This window comes from Pteropus vampyrus, unplaced genomic scaffold (genome assembly GCF_000151845.1).
Source record: "Pteropus vampyrus isolate Shadow unplaced genomic scaffold, Pvam_2.0 Scaffold576, whole genome shotgun sequence".
Classification (NCBI taxonomy): Eukaryota; Metazoa; Chordata; class Mammalia; order Chiroptera; family Pteropodidae; genus Pteropus; species Pteropus vampyrus.
This window is the reverse complement of record NW_011889357.1, coordinates 306,721-317,478: the sequence shown is the minus strand read 5'-3', so window position 1 is coordinate 317,478 and position 10,758 is coordinate 306,721. Positions and strand designations below refer to the sequence as shown.

The 10,758-nt window shown below is 44.4% G+C and overlaps 1 protein-coding gene across 1 annotated transcript in view; it reads right to left on the bottom strand.

Annotated features, from left to right (window-relative positions):
• LOC105308431 (ryanodine receptor 2-like) overlaps positions 1–10,758 on the bottom strand; it is a 123,503-nt gene that overhangs the window by 6,998 nt on the left and 105,747 nt on the right. Inside the window, exons 21-23 of the mRNA XM_011384404.1 lie at positions 10,296–10,470; positions 2,055–2,263; positions 1,206–1,558 (exon numbers count right to left, since the gene is read on the bottom strand). Coding sequence (XP_011382706.1) covers positions 1,206–1,558; positions 2,055–2,263; positions 10,296–10,470 — 737 coding nt within the window. The remainder of the gene's footprint in view (positions 1–1,205; positions 1,559–2,054; positions 2,264–10,295; positions 10,471–10,758) is intronic.

Below are 10,758 nucleotides of genomic sequence, written 5' to 3'. Positions count from 1 at the left end.
TTGCCCATAAAAAACACTATTTAGAGAAAATACTGTTTAATTTTCAACCATGAACGTAAATACAGACATCTCAAAAACTAACTTTTGGAAGAAAATACTTGCAAAGCACTATATCTGATAAGGGACTGATATCCAGAATATATAAAGAACCCCTCAACTCAACAACAAAAAAAGCTAATAATCCGATCCAAAAATGGGCAAAGACTTTAAAAAGACATTTTTCCAAAGATGATCTAAAAGTGACCAGTAAGCATGTGAAAAAGGTGCTCGCTAGCACTGATGATCAGGGAAATGCGAATCAAACCATCGTGAGCGATCACTTGGCGCCGGGCGGAATGGCTACTATTAAAACAACGGAGAGCAGCGAGAGTTAACAAGGATGTGAAGAACTCGGAACCCTCGTACGGTGGTGGTGAGATTATGAAACGGGGCAACTGCGGTGAAAAAATATGAGAGTTCCTCAAAAACTTGAAAGTGGAACTGCCAGCAACCCGATTCCCGGGTACACAACCACAATACCCCGAAGCTGGGCCTCGGGAAGGTGTACGCACAGCCGTGCCCACAGCAGCACTACTCACAACATCCAAGACCACATCCAAAATGTGGTCCATACACACAACGGGACAGTACTCGGCCTGACACAGGCTGCTACATATTCGAACCTTGAGGACATGCCACTAAGTAACATGTCAGTTGCAAAAAAAAAAAAGACAAATAATGTATAATTCCACTTGTAAGAGGTACGAGAGGAGTCAAACTCAGAGAGACAGGAAGCAGAAGGGTGGTTACCAGGGCCTGGGGGAGGGAGAAGGAAGGGTTGTTTAAAGGAGACAGTTTCAGTGTTGCAAGATGAAGAAGTTCCGAAGATGGACGCACGACCGTGTGAAGACCCCTAACGCTGGTGGCCACTTAATTGTGCCGTATGCTTAAAAATTTTAAGGACACTTAAAAGTGGTTCAGATGGTAAATTTTATGTTATGTATTTTTTTACTACTATAAAAAAATGCATAAAAAGTAACTCTTGGGATAGATTATGCATGTGAGAACAAATTAGATGACAAACAGGTTGCTTTATTTTCCCCTGTGGAATCCTTTGTGCATAAAAAAGGACGAAGAGGAAGGAACCCTGAGCGGAACCCCGTCCTGCCGCCGTCACCCTCCCACGTGAGCACCCGCACTCACGTCACCCCGCATGCATCAGTGACCTTTGTTTCAGGCGAGAAGGCTTCTCCTGAGCATAATCTTTGTGGTTATTAAACTCTGGCTTCGTAGCTTCTTTGTCTCTGTCGACTCGATCAGGCACCAGATGCCCGTGAGCTGTCTTCATCAGAACCTCGAAGTCAGAATCCGCATCATAATCCTCTAAATCGTTCTTGGGCCCAAAGAGGCCGGCACTGGGCAGCCCCCCGGCCGCCGTCCTGGAGAAGACCTCGGCGCACTCGATGGGCATGCTCAGGCGGTAGAACGTGATGTCCGTGCTGCTGTTCTGAGAGCCGAAGGACTTCTGCGTGACCCTTAAGCACGGGGAACTGTCCACGGTGCCGTCTATCCTGGTCACCTAGCGAACGATGAAGCAACCGTTCAATTCTAAGCATCGTCGTCAGTTCCCTGGACCTGAAGCTCACAAACGGGCATCGCGCCCGTAAAACCCCAAACATGGCCACTTGTGCCATAATTTAGAGGTGAGATTGTTGAACGCAGGGGGCACCTTGTTACAGACACACACATAGTTCTGCGTCTAACCCAGAAGATGGCCTGGGAGATTCAAGTTAAAATCGTGTGTATTCAGACTGAGCCCGACACTGCCCATATGAAAAGAGAATTAATAATTACTAAGCAGTCTAGTCAGCTACTCAGAAAGCATTTAAAAGCAGAGGCTGATCCTATGCTTAGATTCGACTCCTATGTAACACATAGGGGCCACCGTTTTAAGTGACAATAATTTTCCAAATAGAACTCCCATGTGTAAACATCTCCCACTCCTAGTTTTTGGCAATGGTCTGACATTCATTCATTCATTCATTCACGGTCTGACATTTAAAGAAAAAGCGAACCTCGATATGTTCATGATTTGATGGAACTTGGAGAAACTGAGGCAGCCGCTTGCTCAGCCACATGGTAATGTCCCTGTTTGTGTTAACGGCGAATGGTTCGTAGCCCTCCTGCAAGCCACAGATGGTGAAATATTTCAAGGTGCTCACGTCCTTTCCGAAGTTCATCCTGCCCACTTGAGCCACCCCGAGGCTGCACACAGGTATAAATCCTGGAAGAAAAGAAAATCAAATTCTTCGGTACCATCAGCGCGAGATCCTGTGAGCACGGAATTACCAAAAGCACAGGCCCAGAACTCTCACGGTTGTGAGACGTCACCCTAAGGTGAAGACAGCAGTGAAAGAGAGAGACCCAACAGTAAGTATCAGATGCGAGGGTTAGAAGACCAGTATTTGACCTCAGCCTCATAATTTACTAAATGCAGCCCCTAGAGAAGTCCCTTCTTCACCTTGGACTTTTGCTGAGAAATGAGATAACTGCTAAGCAGCCCCCAGCCCGCCAGGGTCTTAGGGTGCACACCTGTAGAAAGAGCTGCCCATCCCACATCCCCCCCCCCAACTCAGGAGTGCACGTGGCTCTTACAGAAGTAAAGCCAGAAAGAGATAAATGCCAAAGTGTGTTCCTCCCCCACCCCGCTAAGCAGCTTGAAATGCACTAACGCCAAACACAGTCTGAGCTACGGAACTCTTTACACGTAACTCAGAGAAAATGGGATCGGAGTCAACATTTTATAGGTTTCATCCACTCATAGCTGATATCGATCTTTAAAGAGAATTTTGCCTTTTTTTCCTGGGGCACAGCAGGTCTAAGCATGAAAAAAACCGCACGCATAAATCAACATCCGGACGCAGTCGCTGACATCCTGCTGAAACGCCTCGTCTTTCCTTCCGAGATCGCAACCGCTGTGCGTGAAGCAGGGCGGCGTGCGTCTGCCCTAAGGAACCGAGACTCGGAATCGAAGGGCGAGTCAAAGGACACGGGACACTAAATCGAAGGCAAAAGCAATGGGGATAAGGGGGAAAATGAAGTATTTCATAAGCTCATCGAAAGTTTGGCAGGGTTAGTAAATCTTTTCACTACTGAATAAAAGGGGAAACTACATTAATCCTGTCGATTGTTTCTTCGAGTTCTTTCGAATTAATAGTCTTTGGCAAGGGGACGAGACGGCAATTTTTTTTCGGGGGGGGGTGCTTATATACTCTTCATTTCTTTCTGTAATATTTTATACAAATGTTCCAGTAATCAGCACAATAAAAAAGCTCAGTATTGGGATGCAGACTACACATGAGAAGACCTAATTTCTAGATCAAAAGAGCAGTGGATCCTCAGAGTAACCTAATAATTTTCCACCGTTATGATTCAGACTTCTTCCCCGGTTGAAATTAGTGGCAATAAAGTAATACAATAATAGCACAAGATGATAGAAATTACTTCCAATGACTCATAATGAATCTACCCAGTTTGTATTCATCGATATATATATTCAAATAAATGGTCATGTAACAGCGCTATCAACCAGAAAGGACACGGCCAGCTGTGGTCAAGGAAGTGTGAATAATGAGTTTCTAGTTAAAACTTTAAAAAACCACAGCTGTGTTTGCAGCTGCGCCAGCTCTTGAGAAAGTAACCAAATACGAAGTTATTGTTCTAGACAACTGTCCCCCAAAGAATCAAAGAAAAGGAACTGGATAAATACAACAGATCTGAGAAAGCTTGAACTACATTTCCACACACTGGCGAATCTAACCTCCGTTGGACATAGGCTGGGGGCCCGAGGTGGAAACAGCTTCTCAGATGGTGAACATTTGTTTCTCGCCACTTTATCTGAAGAAGGAATTCCTACCCTTTAAGTGAAGCTACTGGATACTCATAAATATCTGTGCAGTAGATCTTTGGGAATCTGTCATATTAATAATAACTTTTCTGTATGTTTGAAATACTTTCATTTAGAAGGTGACTAGCATTGTGCACAAAGATTAATGTCCTAACCCGTTCACTATGGCTATGTTTACAATCACAGAATAATCTTTTGACAATAAATACACGTTTTTGAATAAGAAGGAACACTACTTAGTCTTTGAAAATCTGATTTTCAAAGGTTCGCCAGTAATAGAAAAATATTCACAGTAAATATTACTCGATAAAGAAAAATATAAGATATGGTTTATTTTAAAAGATGGGAAAACTAAATGAAGGTTTTTGTCAAAAATGATTTGATGGAATGATTTTTTATGTCTCTCAATTTAACAAAATTTCTCCAATAACTATATATTTTATTACGAAAACAAGTGACAGCCTTTGTAAAAATAAAATGCTAACTCAATAAAACGGGATATGTTTACATCGTTTTCATAAAGAAGTGTTTAAAAGATGTGGTTATAAACTGATCGAAACGGCATGTTCCTCAAGTTGCTGAAGTTCAAGTCCTCAGCACCGGTGAGTGGTGGGTTCAGATCCAGAAAGCTTGCTAATCTGACCTTTGGTAAGTTACTTAAATTCTCTAAGTTTTAATATTTTCTTCTATAATATCTCCCCCATACATATGCTCACTAAACTAGGTTTAAAGCGGGGAGAAATGGTAAAAGACACTAAATCTCCATAATAAGAGAATCGTTAGTTATGATACGGACACAAGATTAAATAAGTGCAGTCATTAAAAATCACGTGTAGGACTCACCAAGGTTAAGCTGCAGAGAGAGAGAGAACTTACGCGGCGAAGCTGGAGAAGGTGCACAGGTGTTCCCTGCACCCTTCTTGCCCTTTTCTGAGAGGCTGATATTGCTCAAAATATATAATTTGTGAAAAAAAAATCAAAAGTTATGTTTAAAATGTTTCTATGCCTTGGGACAGCACTTCTAAGATTAAGTTTCAAAGGTGGCAATAGAAAATTATTTTAACATCTCAATTTTTTAAATGAGAAAAATTCATTAGAAGTTGAGTTTCTCTCTAGGTAGTGAGAGAGAGATATTACTTGTAACTATTTTTACAAATATTATTATTTGTAACTTTTCATTATTCTCTTCTGTATTTTCCAAATGTTTATGAATTATTACTTTCGTGATCGATAGAGGTAATTTTTCACTAGTTTATGGCAGTTATACACTTGCAGATGGTTCTTTTATTGCTTTATTATTTTGCTCCTCTTTAAAGGAACATCCTTTGTGAAAGTACATCTATAAGTATAATTTAGTATATGTGTTTTCTTTTTCATTTAAATGACATAGAACTTAAAAATTAAATCATATTCTGACTTCTGAAGATGCAGTTTTAATGTACGCTATGATAATAAAACGACCAATATTTCTAAAATCTATGTTTAAAACTTAGCACACACACAGCAGGAACGACTAGATGGCAGGCATCGGAGACGACAGATAGTGGAGACAAACGACAGGTAGCAGAGGACTAGGCTCTGTGGCAGAGGACCTAGAAAAGGGCCCTGCAGTAAAGGTGCTGGCGGATCAAACGCCCACAGCACAAGCACCCCAGGCGGAGCTCGCGTCACCCAGCGTGTCCCTGACGCTTGCCCTAGCGAACACTGACAACCATCCGATAAAAATCACTGTTAGGTTCCGGGCGAGGAAACCAAAGTCTTCTCTTAAATCACTCGCTCTCACCGCCAGAAAAGAATCCCAGGCCAGCCAGAGCTGTAAACGACCAGAGAGCAGAGACTTCAGGCTTCACGGACCCCTCGGTCTCCGTCAAAACTATTCAAGCCTGAGCTGTAGCACAAGAGAAGCCAGGGGCCGTCTGTAAATGAACATGGCTGCGTTCCAATAAAACTTTATTTACAAAAGCGGGGGGCAGGGCAGGTTGGGCTCTACGCTACTATTCAGTGTTGTCCCCCATTCAGCAGATAGCTAATGAGTACCCACCATGTGCCAAACAGCAGTCTTGGCACTGCGGACACAGCCATGAACAGAACCAAAAAGAATCCCAGACTTTCTAGAACTTACCTCTGTGGAGGGAAGACAGATGATAAGTAAATAAACAAAGAGTTACCCATATACGTACAATAATGTCAGGAAATGAGAAATGCTTTTAAGAGTGCCTGAATGTTTGCCCAAAGTTAAACACGATGGGTTGATAAATTATGTCACTCTGAAAAACTGCTCCACCGCAAAACCCGGTAATTGAGATTCAACTGTTTCTTAGCATGAAGTAGGTTTAACACTAGTGTTCAACACAATAAGACAGATTTCCATAAATTCATGCACACAGCCCAGCACACATAAAATTTTGGTCCTAACTTCCTTTGTGTCCTCAATCTTCTATTCCGGTTACCTTAACTGACACCCTGCAAATAACGAAGCCCGATGCTGTTCGAGGGAAGGGTGAATTAGTTCACGAGTCGGTTGCTGGGCCTGAGTCAGACTCATCCTCACCAGCTATATATCTATTAAAACAGCAGTTGCAACTTGTGGCTGAACTGCCTCCTCCAACAGAAGACAGATGCTTCAGCAAGTTCGACTGTCTCTGTTCGTGAGCCTCCCTGACCCGGAGCAGCGGGGTGTGTGACGAGCATGCAAGTCCGGCAAAGAAACAGGCAGCCGCAGGATGTGCGGGCGTGAAGCGGACGTGAGGTCTGCGGTGGGCTACAATGAAGAGAAACCTGATCGCAAGCGCACCAGCTCTTCCTAAGAACGCACGGTGTCGGACTTTGAAATTTCTGAAATACAGATAGGAATCCACACTTACGACCCAAACCAAATGGCCAAAAGCAGATAAAAATGGCCAATATTATGCTGAAACGTAAATCTGAAGAATTCGATTAAGAGTAAGGAAGGGTAACACTGATGGGTGACTTCCTTTGTGCCAGACGACGCGTAAGCACATTGCCAGGGGCTGCCCGCAGCTCCCACGGCTGTCGGCGGAGCCCGGCCACGGGGCTCTCCCCTCGCCCCAGCAGTCTGCTGTCAAGTGCAGCAGAGGACTGAACCTCGCGCTTGGGCTCTCTCTGCCTTCAGGAAGGGCCAATCCCATCTCAGGGCCCACATGGATAATCTTTAATGATGAGCTCAGGGTCCAGCGGCGGGTACCCTAATCCTAAGGGCTCTACCCACCACAGTCCCAGGTTCCGCTCACACTCAGGCAGAGAGGGTCACACAAGGCCAGGCGCCCGCGGTGGCCATCGGAGAGGCCATCGGAGATTCTGCCCACAGCAGAGTTTCCTGGGCTCTCCCCAGCCCTGCCGATGAATGTTGTCAGCTCGCCAGGGCCCGCTTCCGCACGCGCCCAGCGCTGCTGCTTTGTTGATGCGACAGCCAGAAGCATCTTTTAAAGGTGAAGATTCAATTAATCTGGGGGAGGGTGTGCGTGTGTGCGTGTGTGTGTGTGTGTGTGTGTGTGTCTCAAGATACACTGAAGAGATTTAAAAAAAAAAAAAACCCACACACAACTGGAAGGGAGAATCCTAAAAGAGGATCTGCCACATAGAAGAGCCTCGAAGCCCTGAAAGCTCCCCTCCAGAGCTCAGAGAACGCTCTTGATCTTGACCACGTATGTCCTGGTTAGTCTCGCTCCTCTACCAGAGGCCAGCGTGTCTCAGCAGTTTGCCATTTGTCTGGTTAACACCTGAGCTTTAAGGTCAGGTCTGTGGTCACTAGGTCTGTAGCCTTTCAGGAAAGCTACGCCCGCATGCTTACGCAAACCCTGTCCTCGCCTGGAACTAACTGAATGCCTGTAGCTCCACCTGGATTTAAGTGGATGACCCAAACTTTTAAAGACTGTGTGATTTTCTTTTTGATGTTATCCAGGAACAACTTACATTGCTCAAGATATCATTTCAGTTGTGCAAACTACACAAATGACAGAGATGTCAAATGTTTAGCCGTGTTTTCTACCAAGCTGATCAGATAGAGGTCTACAGTGTGAGTGTGTGTATCTGTATGTGTGTATGTGCGTATGGGTGTGTGTGTACATACACATTCATATGCAGATGTATGTATTTTAGATACAGACTTTTTCCCATCCATCTTACCACACAGTTCTTTGGGATCCTTTAATAGCCAGTGTGTATATCTCTGAGCTGACCGTCTCGTAGCAATAAAAAGGAATTATAAAGATGGTTTAAAAAATGCCAAATCAAGCACAGCACAGCTATGAAGATGAGCTGGATACAAGAACAATTTGAAAACAGAGCAATTAGGAAACATTTTTAGGACTTCAGCAACCACAGCATGTTCCTATGCTAAAAAATCTGTTCACCTAAATCAACGGTTTTTGAAACTTGCTCCTTTCGGCCCTAGATGTCTCGGGGGCTCGCTCAGTGTTGGTGGGCTCAGGAGCCCATCTCAGGGCCTCCCATTAGCTGTACCCAGAGAAGTGCCACTGAGTTCCTTGTCGTTTGGGAAGCTGTGAAAGTTAATTGGGAGGGAAAGGAAAAACTCCACCCCCAAAAGTACTCGAGTATCACATGTATGGACAAACTCTTTCCGTAGCGAAAATTTTGAGTCATGATCGACCCCTAAAAGTTAACAGTAATTTTCATGGCTCCATAAAACATATAACCTGCCTTCAAGAAAGGACGCTTCCCCACTACGGCCAGTGGCCAGACAGTGTCAACTGCATCATCTCCAGACGACTCCCCAGAACGCTGCGTTAACTCTACGATAGGTGTTCAGGGTAAGTTTCGAGTCATTTTTTTTTTATTTTAAAAGCCACTTGATTTTATTCTGAGAGTCAAAAAACAAAGCTGTTTACACGACCGTGCCACTCAGACTCACCACGTCGCTGCCACGGTGACGGATCTCTGCAGCACTCTGCAGCACTGGCATTTGTCATCGTAGGTAGCACAGACGGGTATTCCAATTGTCATCATTCTAACATCGTTTTGTGAATGTTTGTGGTATAGACAAACAGAACTCACACAGGCATTTCCGGTTTTTGACTTCCGAAGAAGAAGAGCACGGTATGCAAACATTTTTAAATAACCACCAGTTAAAAAAATGAAATCTCGGGTCATATACAGGATGTAGTATTGGCCAGTACAGACAGAAAACACAGAGCCCCTCCCACCTCCCTCCTGACATGCTAATGCTCCTGAGGACAACGCCGGCGAGAGGGATAAAATGATGGGGGTTAGAGTGTCGGTTTCACCACCCAGAGACACAGGTGTAAAAACAAATTAAATTGTAACAATGCAAAATTCCTTTTAATTTTGAAAGCCGAGTTGGGAAATGATGGTCACACCTGCTCAGAAGCTTGCTGAATAAAGGAATGTAGACCTTAATGCAAATAATGAGCTCGCTAACTTTTTGAAGATTGGTGGCAAGTTTATAGAATAGTAAAAGTACCGATCGAGGTGTACAAAAATCCAAGACTATATATATCCGAAGGCTACACTATGTCTAAGAGCCATTCTGTGAAAAATGCGTTAGCTCATTCCGAAATGAGATGTGTACGTAGTATTTTGTTAAATACTGTCCTGTTTCTATGCCCTAGAGCGACACTGTCAGAACTTCCCAGGAGGGCGTGAGTGTGCTACACCTGTGCTGCCCAGCACACCTGTGCTGCACCACTAGCCAGAGCCCTGCACTGAGCACTTAAAATGTAGCGAGTGCCACTAAGAAACTCATTTTTTAACTTTATTTAAATTAATGTAAATTGAAATAACCCCACGTGGCCAGTGCCCACCTCACTGGAAGTGCAGTTCTGAGGGGCAGATGCCTTCTCTTTTGCTTCTCAAAGGGTTTTCATCTGCTACGGCTCTGAGCAAGGCCATCTGAGGGGCCACGGCAGAGCTGTCTGCCGTGCACTGCGCTTCCGTAGCACTTTCTGCGTTTCTTTATTTTAGAATTTCTCCACTGAACAGAAAGTGTACAAGTGCTGGCTTCCCCGGTACACTGTAATCTACGTAAAGACAGGACAACGCTTTATTCATCTTTGTCCTCTCAGCATCCAGCAGAGGGCCTGATACATGGAAGTTCTCGTCACATTTTTGCCAAATGAATGAATAAAAAGGAGCTATAAGCAGCTGATTAAACAGGGAAGTTCTAAATGAAAATTTAACATTTGCGGAAAATGATCTTTTTGCCTGCCATTTATTTTCTTCTCATGCTCATAAAAGCCATTTCTACCTTATTGAAATCCTAGCTCAGTAATATAGATAGCGCTTCTATTAACAATTTCAGGGCTGTCTGATGGAAAAAGCTGTGTGGCATGCACGCGACCTCCAGCTGCATCTCCGCTTACGAGGCTCCGGTGCAGCCTCACTAGGCCGCCAGCCTGGACACAGCACTTACCATCGCCGGTGTCAAAGTCCTTGAATGCCAGTTCTGAGCCCGAATCATCGAGGAGGATTTCACCATTCAGCGTGAACATCATGGTGTGCTCTGTCATGTCAACCATACACCCCACAACGTCGCCGGCTTGCCAAGAGCGGCCATAGTGCTCATTGCCCTGGTGCCATCGCTGGGCCTAGGACAGGAGAGTCATTGGTCACAGAGAAAGACAGAAGAACTACACCCCCCACGACTGTGTGCAGGACTCACAGCAGCCCCTCCCATTACCCAAAGCGGCGAAAGGAAGAACCCCAGCCAGCACACCCATCCGCTGCGGGGCCCCACGAGAGGGGGTGTCTGGGAATTCTAAGTCCTACATTAACTTTGTACGTTACTGACTGGAGAAAAATACAAATGCTATTTCGTGATTTTGAGTCTACTCCACATACTTTCTATTAAAAGAAAAACTGTATGTCTTTAGAAA